Source organism: Syngnathus acus, chromosome 16 (assembly GCF_901709675.1).
Source record: "Syngnathus acus chromosome 16, fSynAcu1.2, whole genome shotgun sequence".
Lineage (NCBI taxonomy): Eukaryota > Metazoa > Chordata > Actinopteri > Syngnathiformes > Syngnathidae > Syngnathus > Syngnathus acus.
The window spans coordinates 14417210-14436745 of NC_051101.1; the positions used below are offsets into that span (position 1 = coordinate 14417210).

Sequence of the window (19536 nt, forward strand, 5' to 3'; positions counted from 1 at the left end):
AATACAATAAAAATCGGGTCTTTTTTTCCCTCTCCATTCCATTCATGTGTGGCCCAAGAAGACAAGAAACACAAAGAGCATTCTTTCTTTCGGTATATAATAGTGTATCAAAAACAGTGTATGACTTGATGTATTTGCAAAGCCCACAAGTTGCCACGTAATAAGTTATTTTTGTAAAAACACACGCTATTAAATTGGAGCTCAACCAACTCAGTTTTGATTGGCTCGTTCATGTTTGTACTGGTGGGTGGCCCCGTAGTGTCGCAGAGCTGTCGTGCCTGACTGAGAGCTGCCATGCCTGACTGAGAGCTGCCCTGCTGCGGTGGAAGGCAAAGCACCTGCTAACAGTCTTCCTTCCTTCCTTCCTTCCTTCCTTCCTTCCTTCCTTCCTTCCTCCTCTTTGCGCTCAATAGCGGCTGTGCTCGTCGGTGGCCGTGACGATGACGTCCATCCAGATCCTCATGGCGACCGCATCGGATGCCACCAGGAAGAAGAGGCGGTCGTACGTCTTGACGCAGAACGTCAGGCTGGGCCGAGGCGACTGCCGGGCGCGGCGCGGTTAGATTGTGTTACACAAAAGTCACTTGGATGCTTCTTGTCTTATTTCCTCGAGCGTAAAAGCAATTGATGAAACTTAGGATTGTTTGCGCTCAAACAAAATCATTATAAAGACAATTGTAATAACAAAAAGCTATTTGATCTCTTCATGCAAAAAACAATCAAATTGAACGTTGGACGTTTATGCCAGTCAACAAAAAGCATGACATGAGCAAACTCCAGCTTCCTTGTGCACGTTTTGCAGTCTGCCAAACTTCGACCGTTCGCCCCACCTAGTGGCCATGCTGGCGCATTACAAGTCATCTGGCCTGTCCTTCTGCCTTCCTCGCATTCAAATGATCCAGTTTGCATACTCGGCAACTCACCGAGGCGGCCGTGCGCAGGTGGTCGTAGTAAACCTCCTCCACGGCCTGGAAGTAGATGACGCCCTTCAGCTTCCTCTCGTCACAATCTGAAACATAAATCGCCACCGACGAGTTGAAGAGAACCCGAAGGGCCGAGATTCATTCAGCCGTCGATTTTGCCTCCGCCGACCCGTGTAGTAGGCCAGCCTCCGGTGGTCGACGTCAAAGAGGAACCACCTCTTCTTCCAGGTCTTGACGCGGCCGCCTCGCTTGGTGAGGAAGCCGGCGCAGCGGCGAGACGTCAGGCGCAGGTCGTTGCAGGCCGACACCCCGTGACCCAAAGACTCCACGTGGGCGCGCAGGTCAAAGTCCGGGGACAGGGACAGAGGCAGCCGCTAAATAGACCGAGCCACCACGCAAGGCAAGGCAAGGCAAGGCAGTCCAATGGAAATGAAGACGAAGCTAGTTGTCTCAGATTGTTTGACCATTACAAACAAATATCATCATGCATCCTGTCTCACCTCGGGAGAGTTCAGCTGAGATCGGATTTGGTTCTCCTGTGGTTCTGCTTCTGCTGGTTGGGGTCTGGGCGAGTTGAGCTCCCGCTGTCTTCGCTCCTCCTGGGGAAAACAAAAGAAAAGAAAACAAAACACCATGTTGTCAATGTGAGAGGCACCATCGGAGGTTTTGTGCTCGCTCCGCTCACTCTCTCTTTAAGCAGCCTCTCCCGTTGTGCTTTGGCTTCCCGCAACTTGCGCTCCATCTCCACCAGATCCGTCAGACACGGACTGCCAGAGTCAACGTGCACAAAAACACATGGTGAAAGTTAACACCATTGAGCCAAGCGCGCCGAGCCGAGCGCAAAGCTGACCTGGCGGCACGAGAGCTTGCCGTGCCGTCGCAAGGCTCGCAGCCGCTGTCGGCTCGCTGCGCCACCGGGTGCCCGTTGTGGGGCGGAGAGGCCAGGGGGGAGGCGTACCCTTCCGGAGGACGCCCGCTGCCCGGGAGCGTCCTCACCAGGCCTGCGAGACAAGGAAGGATATTGGGAGCTTCTTAGCAGAAGATCTACGTCCACTTTTACAAACAAAAGTCACATTTGTGGCACATGGCTTGACTTTTTGCCAAATATCCGATATTTTCAATTTCCCAGATTCAAACGCCTCTTTTTGAGGAAGAGGAACGCGCCGACCCCAGACCGGTCCGGCCGGGCAGGTCGATCCGGCTTCTCGCTTTCGTGCCCCCCAACAGACACGCCCACCTTCCGTTTGATCGCACAGACCACAACAAACGAACGGCTCACCCTGGGCCGAAAGAGGCCGATCCTTTAGTCTGCCGCTGCTGCGGTGCAAACTCCGGCGACGGGGAAGAGTGCCGGCGGCATCCTTGCACGGCTCCTACCGCAAAGGAAATGAAGAAATAAGACAAAGGCAAAACGCCTCAAGTCATTCTTTTGGTATACCTGAGAAGGCTTGTGAACGCTTAAAGGTGACAGCGACATCACGCAGGGGGCGGAGCCGGTGACGTCCGAGCAATTGGCGAGGGATTTCTTCTCTTGGGCGACCTGCGGGGACAACAAACACTTGTTCTGATGCTTCTTAAAAACATGTCTAAAGTTCATTTCAAAATAGTTTTTATATCGCGGCATTAGACTGATTTGGTATCATTTGTATTAAGTTCAAGTGTTCATATTTGTACTTTTGATGCTTGATGGTCTTCTCTGCTTTAATTGCTTTGCTGCCATCTTGTGGCATCTCTACATCGTAACAAGCCTTGTTTTGATGGAGGTGTTAAATATTTACAGATGACTCCCAAAGATTGCTGGTGAAATGACGACAAATCAAATGCGCGCTACAGTTCCCTTGATCACGTCGTCCCGCTCTTCGATACCAACACACACCAAAAGGGCTGGCGTGGACTCAGAAGGAGTACAAATAGTCCTAAAGGTTAGACAACAAAGGCCAAAGCCTCGTCATCCCGCGTCTGACTCACGTTTGGACTGCTTAATTGCAGTTTGGCTCCCAAGCGCACGAGCGACCGTCGTCGCCGGCACGCCTGCAGGAAACGGAGCCGAGCCAGCGACAAGTTGATTGGCGTCTGTCTGCAAACATCTATCTGCTCCCCAGCTGTCCGTCCGTCGCTTCCAGCTGGTTTCGGCGCTTACCTCCTGGCCTGGCGTCCCGCCGGCCGTCTCTGCCTTTTTCTCGCACGCGCTACTCCCTCCCTTGGCCGGCCACATTCTGGTCCCTCCGCCTCTTCCTAATAGACAGGTTGCGCTCTCTCTCTCTCACCCTTCCTCCCTCCCTCCCTCCCTCACTGAATGATTTGACTGTCAAACCACAGTCACACAACTATTTCATATTATTATAGATGAAAGAAATACTCTTTATGAACTCAAGGGGAGGAAAGTGATTGATTCGACCGGCGGATGGTTTAATAGATATACGTATGTTCTTCTAAAAATGTAACGCCTTCAATTATGCCAATAGTGCTGACCATGTGATTGGAGTGCATGAGGTCTCGCTTCTGCTTGGTTAAGGCTTCCAGCTCTCGCTCCTTCTCGCCCTCCATGTCCCTCAGCTGCGTCTCCAGCAGCTGCACTCGCTCCTGGGAAAGAAAGGAAGACAGAAAGAGAGGAAAAAAAACCCACAAATGTTTTCCTCGTCGCAGCGGTTAACCTCTTTCTATACGTTCGTGAGTGACAAAGTGTGTTTGGAGATTTGCCCGCCAGGTCACACTGGCTCAGCATCTTTTTTTTTTCTTTCTCTCTCCCCCTGAACAATCCTTCTGTTCACGGCTCAGCCTTCACCGCTCTCGTAACAGACGGCCACGCGTGACCCTCATCGTGTGACTTGGCGACGGACGGCAAAGAATGTTGAGGGCAAATCATTTAAGGCGCCTGTTTTGGATGCTTCTTCACGTCGGAGCTTCGCAAACTCTTTGGACTCAACTTCCAGTTTTTTTTTAAATATATGACGAGTCGGAACAGGAGAATACCGATACCCATTCTCGTGAAGAGTGCCGACCGATAGCAGCCTCCGATACGTAAAGAAACAAATATCGCTGAATCGTTACGTACGTCAGAAAGGTCTATGTGTAAAATGACCTGAAATCGGACGTTTCTTAAGTAGTTCTGGTATCGGTACACGGTATCGTGACCACTCGGTGTGAAAAGTTTGAACAAGTTTACCTGTGCTGCGCTGACGGCGAGCAGCTGGCAGGAGATGTCCTTCTCCAAGGCGGCTCTTCCATCTTCATCGCTGCCCTCGTCTTCCTGGCCCCCGTCCACGCCGCTTTCCTGCTCCAGAACACGAAACTCCCAGTCCTCGAAGGCCCGCACGGCCGCCTCCATCGCCTCTTTGTCCTGCGGTGACAAAGGTCCAATTAAAGTTTCAAGATGGAGAGATGACGAGGATTTCAATGAGGATTCCAATAAGTCGGGTTTGGAGTCTCGCTTGCAAACTGGGAATGTTTGGCAGTGGCCGACTGTGACCGTCCTGACAACTCAAGCGTGATTACGGCTTTTCGAGTCACATGTTTAGAGACAGCAAGTGCACATTGTGTGTGCGTGTGCGCGTGTGTCTGCAAAGCAATGCGACAAACCCGGTTCTGAAGCCACCTTTTCAAATAAAAACACACTGATGCCTTTTCCACCTCTCAGCTTTGTCACTTTTACATGCAACAATCCGCACCCTTTGTGTGTGAGTGTGTGTGTGTGTGTTGGCACATCAGTCAGGTTCAACAGGTACACCACAACATCAGAGCAGCAGAGTGTTTGGAAAGATGCCTTTTTTGCCTTTCATTTCGAGAAGTTGGGGTTACAAACTGGCCACGGTAATAATAAGAAAAAATGTACCAAAATCCAAATGAACTCGCAGAGTTCAAAAGGGCACAAGCAGTTTCTCACGTGCTGCAGCTGAAGCGCGAGTCGCTCCCTCTGACTCTCCGGCTGACTCGGGATCAACTCCAGCGTCCCCTCGCACTTCCTCCTCAGCTCCTGAACCCGCAGCCTCTCCTCCTCCAGACACTGGCGCTCCTGCTTTTGGACCGGCAAAGACGTTGGAGGGCCTGCACCCAGCCCCCCCCAGACATCCCTTGTGTGCGACTCCGTTCTTGGTTGATAGCATCTCGTGTTTATGCCAGTGGATCATTAGCGGGTGGCGTCATCGTACTCGCATCCCCAAACACACATGGGCAAAAGTACTAGGACGGGAAGCCGTTACACTAACAGGAAATGGAAATATGAAGAAATACACCCGGGGTGGGCGCAAGATCAAAAACAGTTGTATCCAAATGACGCCTTTCGGAAGCGTACGTTAGCTCTGCCGAGAAGTCCAGTCGACACCGGCCGCTGATTTACTCAATGATTAAGAAGTGTGTGTGTGTGTGTGTGTCCCACTCCCTGTGTCTCTGATTGACTCATCATCTACCCCCAGATAAGAAGCCAGCGTTACTCTGCGGCCGCCGACGGCGTCTTACCGTTTGCCGGCTTTGGGCGGTGGCGGGCCTCGTCCGAGCTGGCTCCCGCAGCTCCCGCAGCTCCTGCAGCTTGCGCGTGTGGCCGAGCAGCTGCGTCTTCTCCGTCCGCAGCTCGCCTCGCAGCAGGGCGATCTCCAGCTGCAGCTGGGAGAGAAGACGGCATCTTTAGCAAACGTGCCTGTTTAAGAAGCTTTGGCACTAAATACCTTTTGAGCCTTCATGGGCACCATACTTCCCATATATCATGCTAATGAACTCTACTTTTGTATTTAAATGCTAGCTTACCTCGATCTTGAGCTCTTCCTTCTGTTGGTCAAGTTCTGCGATTCGCTGATGGAGCTTAGAGGGCGACGACACCACCCTGGGCGAGCCCACCTCGATCCTTTTAACGCAAGGCTGATGGAGAAACATACAAGTTAATTCAGAGGCGTATAAAAAAAAAAACAGCAAGGAAAAGCAGCATTAAGTCGAGTAAAGTTGGTCATCACTCGTTTCGGCTGGCCCACCTTCTCGCTCTCTGTGCTGCTGCTCTCAGTGTCTGACTCCGCCCCCGAGGAGGCGGGGCTACCGGCCACACGTGTGATCCACAGAGGACGCGGCCCATCGCACCGCTGACTTCGGGGACTCTCCGTGTTGCTTTGAGGCATTGCTAAAATGATATTTCAAATGGTACGCGAATAAACACCTCATTTTTAAACGAAGTAAGAATATTATATGGGTTATTCCCTGGAAGGATGGGCCACTAGATCTATCTGAAAAATGCACTTTTTCAAAACCAGGTCAATCATAAATAGATAGATAAATAAACAAACAAACAAACAAACAAACAAACAAACAAGTAAATAGCAGTTTAGTTGACTATGTTTGGGTTCCGCAAATATCTCAAATTTGAGCAGCGTTACGTTATTTAAATACCATTTGTAATCAGCCTGCGAGTAAATGGTTCAGCTGCACGCTCTCTGTGCACACATGTTGCCATTTACTCTTTTGATGTGGTACAACATACATTAAGAAAGGCCTCTCACAAAACAACATGTGCACAGCTGGTGGCAAAGTTCTTTTGGACTGGCTAGTATTATCCAAATACGCCCCCACCCCCACGTGCGCCCTCCATGCCCGCACGCATCATCACCGCAGCCCTTATTAGGTTGCAGGATCAATATACAACACAGATGAAGACATGAGGGTACGGCGCCGGCAGAAAGCGGGTCGCGAGGAGCTTCCGACGATTGTGTCGTGGAGAAACATTTCTCACCGGGCGGGGCTGTATTTTTATTCCGGCTCTTTGCCGTCTTCAGCCGCAGAAACCTCACCGGCCGGTTGGGCCAGAAATCCCAGCTGCGCAATTCCAAATTTAACCAGCCGCCAAAATCACAGGAGTCACCCTGCACTCAAACCACAATGGTGTTGACATACTCTCATGGGACGTATTCATTTCACACCAAGTTTGCAGTGGTACAAAAGTCAATATTTCATATTTGTAGTATTGCAAGTACTCTACTGTACTCTTGCTACTCGCAAAAAGATCATTTTATCATGAAACATAAGCAGCAGTCTCTACAGATTCGTTGACGGTTGCACTCAAACAAACATCAGCTGACCTCCTACAAAAGTCCAGTCAGATAGCGAGCGACTCATCGCCCGCCACCAGTGGAATTTGGGGAGTAAAGTCCACGCGTTGTGTCAGTGCGCTAACTCAACAAGACTTTGGATAAAAAATTGCTGAGAAAGAAAAGATGAGTCAGTCCAAAAGAGCGGAGAAAATGCTTTGTTGGGAAAATAATGACGCTTGATTGCAGGGGAGGCCTGAAAAACATGATAAGGAAGGAATGAATGGGGACACAGTACCACACCGACCATGTGTGTGTGTGTGTGTGTGTGTTACACAAGCAGGACTTGACCCACACACTGATAGCATGAGCCAGTGCGACACTAATGCTAATTATCGACGGCAGGTCGGCAATAAGCGGCCACGGTGACACAGTTCCAAACTGGTCAACGAGGTTGCTGCACGTTGAAGAGCGCAAACGTGCAACATCAGTCCGCAGATACTCAAGCTACTTTCATTCATGGACCTGGCCTGGCCTGGCCTGGTGAGTGACGTGGGCGCCAACAGCACTGTCACTTACACAACAGACTATGATGATTCCACTACTGCTACTTTTTTTTTTTCCCAGGCATGGTGTAGCAAAAAAGTCAACAAAGCCGGTATTCCACCGGGAGGGACAAAGGAGCAGCGTCGGTGGCGTGCGGGCAGCCGGGCGGGCGTGTGGGCGTGAATGCTGATTAAAGCTTGTCACTATGCATTCAAAGCAGCAAAGAAAACAAACAAATGAGAGTGAGTGAGGCACAATGTGGAACAATCCACAGAGGCCTGGTGACCTCGCTCTCTGCTCACTCGCAAACCAAAACAACATCTGATTCGAGCACACGCTCACAGTGACGGAGAGAAACAAAACAAAACAGCAGAAGCGCTAGTAAACACATGAAGGGTGTGCTCGGGTTGTTAAACTCTCACCTCGTCTTGAACCCGGTCAACCGCTCCTCGGCCGCTGCCAGTGTAGGTTACTTAAAAGGCTCAAGCTTGTTGTTTTGAAAGGCCCTCGTACAAAGCCCAGAGTGTTAGCTAGCCCATTGGCTCCGTTTCCATCCTTGCTCAACTTCATTTGCCGCCTCAGCACAAACGAGCAAAGCCAAACTAAAGCGTTGGGGTGACCCCAAGTTGATGGAAGGAAAAGGGATTTGCCTTTCTGCTCCTGGCCTATTATGAATTTTTTCAAAATGTTTCCCTCTCGGCAGCCGTCAAACGGATCTTCCCATTCCAAAGAACAGAACGCTAACTTTGCTCGAGTCTGTAAATAGCTTCCTGGCTATCGACAATGAGCGGGACAAATTAAATATACTTTGCGCGGGCCACAATTACAGACCAGAGTGTAAGAGTTAAATGCTAACCTACGCTAAAAGAGTCAATGCTGACCAAAGCAAGACACCCAGGAGCACTCAACAAAGGGGCATGCATTTAATAGCAGGGCAATTCTCCACTTATGACTTTCATCATACGCTCCTGAAATACTTTTCATCATTGGAGTTTGTTACCTCGAGTCACTTGGCCATCTATTGTGGGCAGAGCAGAGCAGAGCATGGCATGGCATGGCGTCTGTGTCTAACAACCATTTCAAGGATGAGAGCAAGGTTAGGAAATAATCAGGTTTTACCAGTTAACGTGAAATTCGGTGGACCCGTCCATCATATGGGGATCGACAAAGAAGTCTCAAGGACCAAAACGTTGGCTGCCTGCCTTTTAGTCACACTCGGTGGGGAAAGTCGCAATTCCTGACAGATGGATACGATTTCCGTGAACAGTTTGTTGGCGAGCCAAATCGATTCTTTTCAACTTGGGAGGAAGCGGCGGCAGGTCCTTCATTTCACCCTTCCAGCATCATTGAGATGCAATAACAAAGAGAAAGCCATGAGTGAGCAGACTTGGCTAGGATGAAAGGCTCAGACACAGACAATCACTTCAGGGCAGACACAAAACAAAGCTGGACGATTTGAACCTCAACTTGAAGATGCATACAGCCGCTCATTATGGAGATGGAAACATCACAGCAATGTACACTAACGGGGATTTGCTTTTCCCTCCGTTAGACTTAGTTGCTTTACAATGACTTTAAGAGTAAATTCATTGATTTCTTGTGCATGACTGAAGCTAAGCACGTCCGTCCTCCCTCCCTCCCGCCTCCCCTTCAACATGTCAACAAGCCACCATTGCTCCACGTTGCAGCTCGCCAACTGCCTTGAACACAACATGACTTCAACAGTCCAATTGTCATTGTTTGAAAAGAATCCAAGCAACCTACCGGTTAAAGGTATGTTTCACTCCGATGTGGACAAGTTCATCGTTGCTCCCTCCAACCTGCAAACAAGCAACACTTTGCTTTCACTTTCACGCGCTCGACAACGGACGCGTTTTTTCGCCTGCCGCCTGCCGCGGTTTGATTCAAACAAGACAAGAGGAGGCACGTCGGCTTACGGTTCGCTCGCTTGATCGTTTTGCAGTCAACAGGTGAGCTTTCGGCACGGCACTGCACTGCACTGCACTGCACTGCAGCCGGGAGCCGCACGACCGAGGAGGCGGAGGCCCGGGGGAGGAGGAGGAGGCGGGGGCTGACCGAGAGTTCGACCAACTGAAAGAGGCAGAGCAGTTCCGAGCAAACTTTTTTTTTTTTTTTTTAAGTTTCGATCGTAACGTTTAGCGGCTACGTTCTAATATCCTGTCGTTAAATGTGATTTTCTATTGTGGGAGGTGACACCCTTATGTCATTTGGGACAGCCTGCGTTGCCACAATGATGTGAAACATTTTCCAATTGCTTTATTGCTCCTGTCAGGCGAATAGGTGACAAATGTATACCATTAACAAGATTGACTCACGACGCTTTGCATAACTGCATGTATATGAATAAAGTCTTACTTTTGCTTCATTCTCCAAATCAGCTGAAAGAAGGCTGGCAGATGGCTGAGGGGACAGACAGACAGACATGCAGATGGACAGACAGGTAGACAGACAGACAGCTGGCACCTACTGTCCAGGTTCATAGGACACACAGACATGCTGTATATCTTGCTAAATTCAGCTTATGGCTTGGAATAGGAGACAGGCAGGGGCTGTTCTGTGCTGTAAAGTTGTCTGGAGTGTTGAAAAGGACAGATATGTATCTGTTACGCACAATAATAATGCCTTTGTGTCACCACAGAGACACAAATGGAACCTATCGCATTGAACACCTCCAATAAGATCAGTGTACTTTGTTTGGTTTGAGTGTTTTGACAGCTGAGTTGAATTTGTCAACTTTGAGATATTGTTCAGCCATTTTTCTATGGCCGAAATGTATTCTTCTTATTCTGACAGTTCAGTCCAGTCATTTGATTTGATCAGCTAGTAGAGTAGCAAGCAAATATGGAGCCACTTTGCTTAAAGTTCATTCAACAAGTAGGTGGTAGGTGTGTCAGGTAGGGGCTTCCGCTCCTCTTCTACATGCACACACACACAAACCTGTCTTACTGGCAGCGCAAGCAAGTTATTGAGGCCGTTGACTCATACTTTAGTCAATGTTTTCAATGTCTGCTGTAGGAACATGACCTACAGTCATTGAGTTCAAGTGCAGGGATTGTGTGGCTATGTTTTCAATTGAAGTCAAATAAGATGCTAGAGTATTTACAAAAATGATCAACAATATGCAATACCTTTGATTCAAGTCCACTCGTGTCCACTCGGCGCTCAAACCTACTGAAGTCCACAAACCAGATTTGCAGGCGCTGAAACATCTGCAAGTAGAAAGAAGAGCACTGGAGTTATTTGATGAGTGTAAAACATTTGCTTTTTCTAAACCATCGTACATGCTAAACCAGTTCAACTGTTACGATCGCATCGCAGCGGAGTCCACGACGGTGATATATCGAGGCCGGCCGGAACAAATCAACGCGTTTGTAAGATGTGTTTTGGCTCAACAGTGACAGGGTTATTTTCCCCATCATCATGTGTTGTGTCCCTCACATTTCAAACATCGTTTTTTTGCCTAATATCCGGTTGTGATTGGCTGAGATCATTGGTGGTCTCGTAGCGATTTTAGAAGGCTTTGGAAGATTCCGGTTTTTCATGATGGTCACATCCTCGGCCAGGCTCTTGGTCAAGCGAGGGTTTCATGTGCGTTCCTCACCGACAGTAGACACCGTCTGACTAGCTGGGAAGTCAACCATCGGTGGTCAGTGCGCGCTTAAGTTACTTGAGTGCCATGCAAACATTGCGGGGACGGCCCACCTAAGCAGTCATGAGCCGGGGAGATGAGGCACTGGGTCGGTCGGTCGGTCGGGTAGGGTAAAGATCTTCTGGTGAACGCAAGTGTCCAGCCGTTCAGAGCAACCTGATCAGGCAGAAGCAATTGAACAACTCAACACTGCTCTCTTGTGTCTGTATGTAAGTACTACAACAACAACAACAAAGGCTCCAGCGAGTAGAACCGTTCAAAGTGAAAGCCAGCGTTCTTTTTTGAAGTGCCTGGTGGTGCTGCTGGCACTGCCAGTGTTTCATCTGTCAAAGCAATGTCTTTACTGCTGACACTGAATCAACTAGCCGATGAGCGAGCGACCGCATTTTTGCATCGATTGAACTCAACTCAACTGGCATTGTCACATAACACACCGACAATACAAATGCAGTGATCAAATTTCATATTACCATGATTGTTATTAAAGATACAAATCACATCAAATCACATGTCGCTCAAAGCTTTTGATTTCTGAGCTCTGGACTTCATTGGCAGCTGGCACTCCCTTGGTTTGGTCACCACTCGACTTTCCCTGAAGACAAAAGAAAATACAAGTATTGTTTGTGAAATAGAAATATTTCCAAAAAACATCCGTATTTTGCGATGAACAGGGTATACGGGGAATAATGAGTCAATGTCTTTCCCCCCATTGATTGTCATTCAAAGCGTGACGTGTCAGAAGGACAGGTAGGATGCGACATTTCGCTGGCCGAACTTCCGACTGATGCCTAGGTCTCCATAAATCTATAGATCTACCTGTCCACTCCTTATTCAAAAGGCTTGTAGTTTGCACCCTCTGGCGGTGGCGCTGATGTATTGAAATCCCATCCGATTTCGACTATCGATATGCTTCCCCTGAGTTTAGCAGTTGGACGATCTCTGGGATCATCTCTATTGGTCTTATGTGACGCTCAAAGATGGAGGCGGCCGATGTTAACTTGACACAACCTGTGCAGGATGTTTCCAAGACCGACGGATATGAGAAAAAATGTATTTTTTGCAAGATTGTTAATCATGAAATGGACACGGACCTTCTCCATTGTGTGAGACTATTTGAATATACCTAGGCTCTAATAGTCGTACGTACTGTACTCGCTAGCGAAATATGTCGATCTAGTCGAGTCACGTCCCTCCCTCCCTCCATCCAGTACCCTCCCTCCCTCCATCCAGTACCCTCCCTCCCTCCATCCAGTACCCTCCCTTCCTCCATCCAGTACCCTCCCTTCCTCCATCCATCCAGCCCTCCCTCCCTTCCTCCACATAGTCATTCCTATTCCCCCCCTCCCTTCATTCAACGGTTCGGTTCCAAACAATGTCTGCCTCGATTCTGCCCTTCTTTAAGAAGTGCCTTTCATTTACGAGAAGGCACATTGTGGCCGTCTCGTTTCCATACACTTAATTGCTTGTTTGTGCCGCAGCAACACGTACGTTAAGCGAACTTGTCCATTGTTGACTTCAGGATGAGGACATCTCGTGTTTCAGAGACATCAAGCCTGGAGCCCCGCACCATTACCTGGTTGTCCCGACCAAGCATGTCGGAAACTGTAAATCACTCCGCAAACAACACGTACCCCTGGGTAAAGCCACATTTCGTGAGAGATGTTTGAATGACCAGTTGCCTGATAACAAATCATTGTGACAGTGAAACAGATGGTGGAGATAGGGAAGGAAATCCTGCGGAAAAATAACGTGACTGATCTTAGTGATGTCAGGTAAGCAACATAAACGCATCCAATACAATACAGTACATTTTAGAATGCTTGGAGCTTCAAAATCGATACAGGGGAAACACTATCAAAACAGCATAGTAGCAAACGTTTCACTACACAACTTGTGCTCTCTCTCTCTCTCTCTCTCTCTCTCTCTCTCTCTCTCTCTCTCTCTCTCTCTCTCTCTCTCTCTCTCTCTCTCAAAGATCATTTTGTGGTTCTCAATGAAATGTCCCTTTGCCTGTAGATTTGGCTTCCATTGGCCCCCATTCTGTTCAGTGGCACATCTCCACCTTCACGTGCTGGCTCCCGCCAGCCAGATGAGCTTCATGTCGCGCTTGTTCTACAGACTCAATTCTTACTGGTTCATTACGGTAAGCCGTGCTACTTGTTGAACATTTAACGATGTGTGCTTGTTGAAGTGCTTCTCTGGTTACGCAACATTTCCCTTCCATTCCTAAAGCATGCACGTTAGTTGAAGACTCTGTCAATTGCTCCGAATTATTGTTAAGAAATAGCACCTTTGCAAACATTTCAATGGTTTTCAGGTGGAGCAACTGATCGAGCTTCTCAACTCTAAAGAAGAAAGCAGCTGAAAAATGTACCGTCCCACTTTGCGTCCATGTCCGTGTTTAAATTGAGACAACTGATGAGACATTATGCATCTTCTTTATTTGTCCCCTCCCCAAATAAGCTAAGTTGAAGTGATACCAACTCAGGATTTTAGACCAATTCATACACCCGACCCTTAAAACCGCCGACCCAGGTAGACCCATCTTTGAGTTGTTTTGCAAAAAGAAACTTCCATCATCACTTTATCATGACATACAGGATCAAACAAATGACAGCTATTTGACATGCTGGGTATTTTGTAACATCGGAAACCAGAGTTGGGGCATCAAGTCGCATCAACTATTTAGAAGGCGCCTTTTGTGTGGAAACAAGGAAGTCACTTCAGGTTAAGTATGGTATATTAACGCTTACAAGCAAATTGTCTTGTTCATGTTCACGTGGGAAACTTGATTACATTCTCTGTCTGTAAGTTAGTGGTGTGGTGATGAATTGTATTATACGTTGGCCAACATTAAACAGTAAACTGAACAATTTTCCAGGGAACACAAAACTATTTTAAAAATATTAATTGATTGATTTTTTTTTTTTTCTATCTGCGGTGGAGTCGTGAAATTAGAAAATGACTCTTGCGCTTGCATTGGAATATCTCATTGATATAGCAAGTTTGTGGCATATTATAGCATGCCATCGAAAAGACCAAGTCCGAAAAGAAATGTCAATTTCAGCGGTGTAGCCTACTCATTTATGTTGAGCGCTGCATGTTAATGGAATGAAATTGTGAGGAATTGTAAAATGGATGCACTTTAAGAGGCCTTGATATATTCTGAATAAACTCTGTATTAAACTGTATTTCACTGGTCATTCATGACTTTACAATCACCAACCAGACTGTCATTTGTTTCTTCTGGATACGTATTGCGCCAAAGTTGCTAGCTATGCTTGCATTTGCCATCAACTACGTACATTTGTTTTGATGATAACAGACAGCCAAACGACAGTTTTGCATCCTTATCTCACACCATTCATTTCAGCCAAGTGATGACAATAAGTGTTGACTTCCAAACCAAAGCATGCTCCTTGACCCCCGTTATGGTCGTTGCAACAAAGTAATCCCAAGGTGGTCATGTCATCCTTCCCTTGCCACAGCATCTCCCCCTCAAAGTACCTACACAGAACATTCTGAAGGACACTTCCCACCCTGGCCACTCCCTTTTCGAACTGTTGCCATCAGGCAGACGCTACACATCAATTAGGTCAAGGACTAGCAGATTCGCCAACAGTTTTTACCCTACAGCGGTAGTCACATTGAATGCCGCTCAAAGAAAATGATTATGTCTGTGTATGTTCTTCTGTGGGTTTTTAGCTTGTATTTTTTTAATCTTTTTATTCTATTTTTTTTATTTTTTATTTCATGCACTGATCGGTTGGCACTTTTTAAATTTCGTTGTACATGTGTGACAATGACAATAAAGATCGATTCGATTCGATTCTAAAGTCAAGCAGCTTGTGCTTGCGGGCCCTTCGAAGAATCCCCACCACCAGTTTGTTGGAGATAGTCACATAATGCTCAAACAGCTTGCCAAAATCTACCTACCGACCGAGATGCCATGGTTGCGGCCCTGCACCACCTCACACAACTCCACACAACCGGACCTCTCTGCTGATGCCCGTACGCGCAATTACCACTCGGTGGGTCCTCTCCTCTTCTCTCCTCTCCCCAGCTTTGTTTCCAGTCGGGCGTATTTTGAGTCACAACAAACATGGCAGCCCCCTGTCGACGTGCATGCCTTCCATACTTATTTCATCTTGCTCAAGACAACTTGGACTTCAGGTTACCGGTAAATTGGTAGAAAGTGACATGAAGTCCGTCCTGCTGTTTTGATAAGAATGCATATGTGTTCTTTTAGCGGAGCTACAGACGAGATCAGTCTGCAGTCGTGCGTTTGCTGTCTTCTGCAATCGGTGCGAAGCCCTCGTTTTTGTCATTTAAGTGTGTCAACCTTTGCCTACTGTGGGACGGACTTTGTGTATCTGAATACTATAACAATAACAATAACCTAGGTTATCCCCATGAAGCAGGATTTAAGGGTAGACCTGGCGGTGAGACAACAATGGATGTTTTTTTTCTTTTCTTTTCTTTTCTTCCTCACCATTTACTTCGGTGTCACTCATCATTCGTCTATCACTACTGGTGCAATAATAGAGTACTGCTAAAAGGCGTGTGTTATTAGTGTAAAAATATGGATGTATGAGTGAATATAATGTCTCCAGGAAATCGAGGCTCTGCTGGCTCTCAGAGGAAAACGTTTCAGTCCTTGGACAAACTTTAAGGAAAAGGTATCCGTAACAACCGATTTTCTAATAAGGATGGGTGACAGTGCAAATGATTCCATTTGAAGTTAGATATCAAGTTAACATCATTTGAACTCTTTCCAAGTGTCCTTTCTGGTGTCTGGAGGATTTGACCGAAGATGACGTCTGCTGCGTCATGGCTCGATCCGTTTGTGCAAAGTACGCCTTTTTAGTCTTGCATTGCTGTGTGCTTACACTGATGACAATGTTTTCACCGTTTGCCATTCCTGAGCTATCTATTCTCTAATGTGTTGTGCATACGTGGAGGTCTGCGTTTGAGCTGTGGGGCCATGGAAGAAACCACAATGAGCTCAGAACATCCTTACTGAGCTACCCGGTCGAAAAGATGGTGAGTGACACGCACGTTTTGCTGTGTGTTCAATCCACTTTATGCTTCTACTAAAACATTCCTTTTCCGCTTGCAGTTGCCGTTCTTGCGTAAGGACTCAACCTACAGAATAAACGTTTACACCTTCAACAAAAGCCTGGACTTCACCGAGCGAGTGAAACGAATCGATGTGAGTGTGAATAAGAATGTGCGTTGAAATCAAACGATTTGCATTTCAATCAACTTGTGCAGCCAGCCATTCACCCAAGATAGCAACAAAAATACAAGAACAGTGCCGATACACACGGTAATAGACAGTCGGTGCTGTGGCGTTAAAGATCATATTTATCGGATCTCCTCCGAGGTGCGGATGGACATCTTTTAGTTTTGCTTTGTTGCTGTTTTATGACACTGACAAAGGTCCACCACGTCTTGCGTCTTCTCTCTGCAGGCAATGGATTACCTTCCATTTGAGGGTCTTGTTAGTCTAAAGAACCCTCAGCATGTCTTCTGCTTGCTGGAAGATTACGGCACTGACCCAAACAACATCCCTCAGCATCCATATTACATTTACTTTGGCCGTTGGGTGAGAATCTGGAGGAACGTGCCCAAATAATGTACATCCGTGGCGCTTATTACTGACGAAGCTCCCGTCCCGTCCCGTCCCGTCCCGTCCCGCAGATTGCGGATGGCCAGCGTGAATTGATTCGTTCTCACAGTGTGAAAAAGCGACACTTCATTGGAAACACCAGCATGGATGCAGGTCTCTCCTTCATCATGGCCAACCACGCCAAGGTCAAAGAGCACGATCTGGTCTTTGACCCGTTTGTCGGCACCGGTGAGTTTGTGAGCTACTGTGTTTCTCTCACGCAGGACCGAAAATTGCCAAGATTCCAGTTTGGAATGAAATTGTGCTCTCTCTTCGGGTTTGTTCAAGGAAGCCTTTTGGTTGCTTGTTCCCATTTTGGAGCCTATGTGTGTGGATCCGATATCGATTACAACACTATCCATGGCAAAGGTAATCATGCTTTTATTATTTTCTCGACGTGGAAATGTAGCAGACTGAATTTAGGATCTCATTCAACTGCATCCATCACCCAGCATGATATGATTATTCTTTATTTTTTTTGCGCCAGGAAGGTCGAGTCGCAAAGACCAGAAGTGGCGAGGACCGGACGAGAACATCCGAGCCAACCTACGACAGTACGGAAGCGAGAAATTGTATGTGGACGTGATGGTGTCTGATGCCTCCAAGCCCGTGTGGAGGGAAAACGCTCTCTTCGATGCCATCATTACAGATCGTACGTTGCGCCACATTCGACCGTTTCAAGTCTCCGTAGCTGTAACGGGCAGAAATCGTTTTCACTTTTGTATGACTATTTTTTTTTCTTTTTTTTTTTTCTTTTTCGGGGGTGTGTGTGTGTCCCATGTTTGTCTGGTGCGGTCAGCTCCGTACGGGATACGCGAGTCCACAAGGCGAACAGGCTCCCAGAGGGAAAGTGCAAAAGCTGTGGAGTGCGTGTAAGTCTGTTTAGTAGTCTAGCAGCAAAAGGTGGAGGAAATGATACATGGCCAATATTTTCTTCATTCTAGCTACGCTGAGTCGCACGTGCCTGTTTCCCAGTCCTACCACATGAGTCAAATATTAGCTGACATGCTAAACTTCTCCGCACATCGCCTGGTCATGGGAGGGAGGCTGGTCTACTGGCTGCCTGTTTATAGGCCAGAGTGAGTAAACATGATTCTTCTTCAATCGATGAACTATTTCCTATCGTGAGTGTTGAACCATTGTTAACGGCCGCAGTCACGGTGGACCAGCAATGTCTCCGAGACTGGCGGTGAGAAATGACAAATGAAATGCATTCCTGCTTCTTCTACCGAAGGAAGTCTTGCATTTCACTCGGTCGAGCGCTCAACTTCCTTCCCCTGTGATTGGTACGTACGTAGAGGTTATCCTCCGCCATTCACTGTGAGGTCATGCAATTACCTACCACGAGGGGGCATCTTTTGACCCAAAAACAGCATTGCCAGCCACTTTTCGAGATCATTGTCCTGTAAGTACGTCAATGAAATGAAATGAAATGCAATGCACGGATGTATGAGTGTGGCCGCCTCGACCAGCACCTGCGTGCGTGCGTGCGTCATGATGTTCCCTTTCCTACTCGTCTACTAATGCTCGACTCCACGTCTGCCAAAATAAACGTCTCGGGCCAGGCCCATGCATGGCATGTACGTATGTCGAGCGCGGCGTGCGGCGCAGGCCGTGCGGAAGCCCAAACGCGCTCCGTCTCTTGGGCCTAATCTGCCGGCCGCTGGACACGGACGGCAGCGATCAGGTTTCTGCGAAACCGAGGCCACCCCCCAATTTGCAGCCGCGACTGGATGATCAGAACAATGGTCTGCTTCTGTCTCCGTTGCGGCTGCTTTTGCACGCACATCTTGCCAGGGTGAAAGTTGGCCTAAAGCAGAAGCTGGTGATTGAATTGGAATGGGAAGGATTATTTGATGAACGGAAATGACGTGAATCCTTCTTTTTATGAATCACGGCGACCAACTCGACATGTTTGCAGATACTGCGAGGAGATGGTTCCCCTCCATCCGTGTCTGCGTCTCATTAGCAACTGTGAACAGATCCTTTCAAGCCACACAGCTCGTCGCCTAATCACCGTGGAGAAAGTCCGAGAACCAGAGGTACGATATCAAATGGTCCTTTTGTTCCTGGATTCAGGCAACCTACGGACGTAGTATATATCACCTTTGTCTGTCTTTCCAAAGGAGCTGGACAGCCTGGCTCACGTGTCGGACTCTTGCTTCAGCGCCTACCAGGGACACAACGCCTTCCGAGAGAAGTACTTCAGTGGGCTCAACAAGAGGCTTCACAAAGAGAACAAATCGGATTGAATCGTTCCAACTCAGTAAGGCTGATATTGACTGTTGGCGGGATCCAACCCGAAAGGAACATAAGCCAAGTCATTCAAAAAGTTTGAAAGATTTTTAGTTTGGATTGACACCATTCCAGACATATGAACATTACACAGAGAGGTGTTTTAGCAGTAGGCCACAGAAATAAACGTGTTGTTCAATGAGTATGACACATGCAAGTTGTCTGTCTCTCTGCCCGTGCCCGTGTGTGTGTGTGTGTGTGTGTGTGTGTGTGTGTCGACAGACACCGTGGTGCTTTACAAAGTGTCCCTCCCATTTAGCCATTGATGCCTGCAATGTGTCTGTCCCCTGTTTCTGCATAAGCCAGCAGACTTTTCTGTCGATTGTTTTATTTCATGGCCTGCATTTGTGGTTCAATAAAACATGTTTCAATACTTTTTGCAAAACACGCTGTTCTTTAGCAAGTAGGCTGTAGGAGCCATTTTTG

General features: G+C 47.7%; 3 protein-coding genes and 1 long non-coding RNA gene across 8 annotated transcripts; 3 read left to right on the forward strand and 1 right to left on the reverse strand.

Annotated features, from left to right (window-relative positions):
• The first annotated feature begins 158 nt into the window (after positions 1-158).
• Positions 159-19483, forward strand: LOC119135413. Its single transcript, XR_005100555.1, has 2 exons — positions 159-247; positions 19269-19483. It is a non-coding gene; the product is annotated as an uncharacterized LOC119135413 (long non-coding RNA).
• LOC119135399 (pleckstrin homology-like domain family B member 3) lies at positions 329-9554 on the reverse strand. Of its 4 annotated transcripts, none has more exons than XM_037272942.1 (16): positions 9412-9554; positions 9239-9294; positions 5885-6027; positions 5664-5774; positions 5379-5522; positions 4807-4935; positions 4090-4263; positions 3396-3506; positions 2362-2463; positions 2203-2296; positions 1774-1924; positions 1609-1690; positions 1424-1522; positions 1093-1297; positions 924-1009; positions 329-541 (listed from the first exon to the last, which is right to left on the reverse strand). In XM_037272942.1, the coding sequence occupies exons 3-16, from the start codon at positions 6023-6025 to the stop codon at positions 407-409; spliced, it is 1764 nt and encodes a 587-aa protein (XP_037128837.1). In that variant the 5' UTR covers positions 6026-6027; positions 9239-9294; positions 9412-9554; the 3' UTR covers positions 329-406. The 4 variants fall into 4 exon arrangements, with proteins under 4 accessions (XP_037128837.1, XP_037128835.1, XP_037128838.1 ...); XM_037272940.1 differs by having other exon boundaries at positions 4807-4938; XM_037272943.1 differs by having other exon boundaries at positions 2203-2284; positions 4807-4938; positions 9412-9553.
• Positions 12074-14335, forward strand: LOC119135409 (histidine triad nucleotide-binding protein 3-like). Its single transcript, XM_037272959.1, has 5 exons — positions 12074-12247; positions 12664-12781; positions 12847-12916; positions 13161-13287; positions 13462-14335. The coding sequence occupies exons 1-5, from the start codon at positions 12122-12124 to the stop codon at positions 13507-13509; spliced, it is 489 nt and encodes a 162-aa protein (XP_037128854.1). The 5' UTR covers positions 12074-12121; the 3' UTR covers positions 13510-14335.
• LOC119135401 (tRNA (guanine(10)-N2)-methyltransferase homolog) lies at positions 15209-19253 on the forward strand. 2 transcript variants are annotated; one of them, XM_037272944.1, is made up of 13 exons: positions 15209-15324; positions 15758-15823; positions 15924-15997; positions 16106-16187; positions 16264-16356; positions 16618-16752; positions 16848-17004; positions 17104-17184; positions 17303-17467; positions 17615-17687; positions 17760-17894; positions 18737-18857; positions 18942-19253. In XM_037272944.1, the coding sequence occupies exons 1-13, from the start codon at positions 15247-15249 to the stop codon at positions 19065-19067; spliced, it is 1386 nt and encodes a 461-aa protein (XP_037128839.1). In that variant the 5' UTR covers positions 15209-15246; the 3' UTR covers positions 19068-19253. The 2 variants fall into 2 exon arrangements, with proteins under 2 accessions (XP_037128839.1, XP_037128840.1); XM_037272945.1 differs by lacking the exon at positions 15209-15324 and adding an exon at positions 15407-15448.
• Positions 19484-19536: the final 53 nt, after the last annotated feature.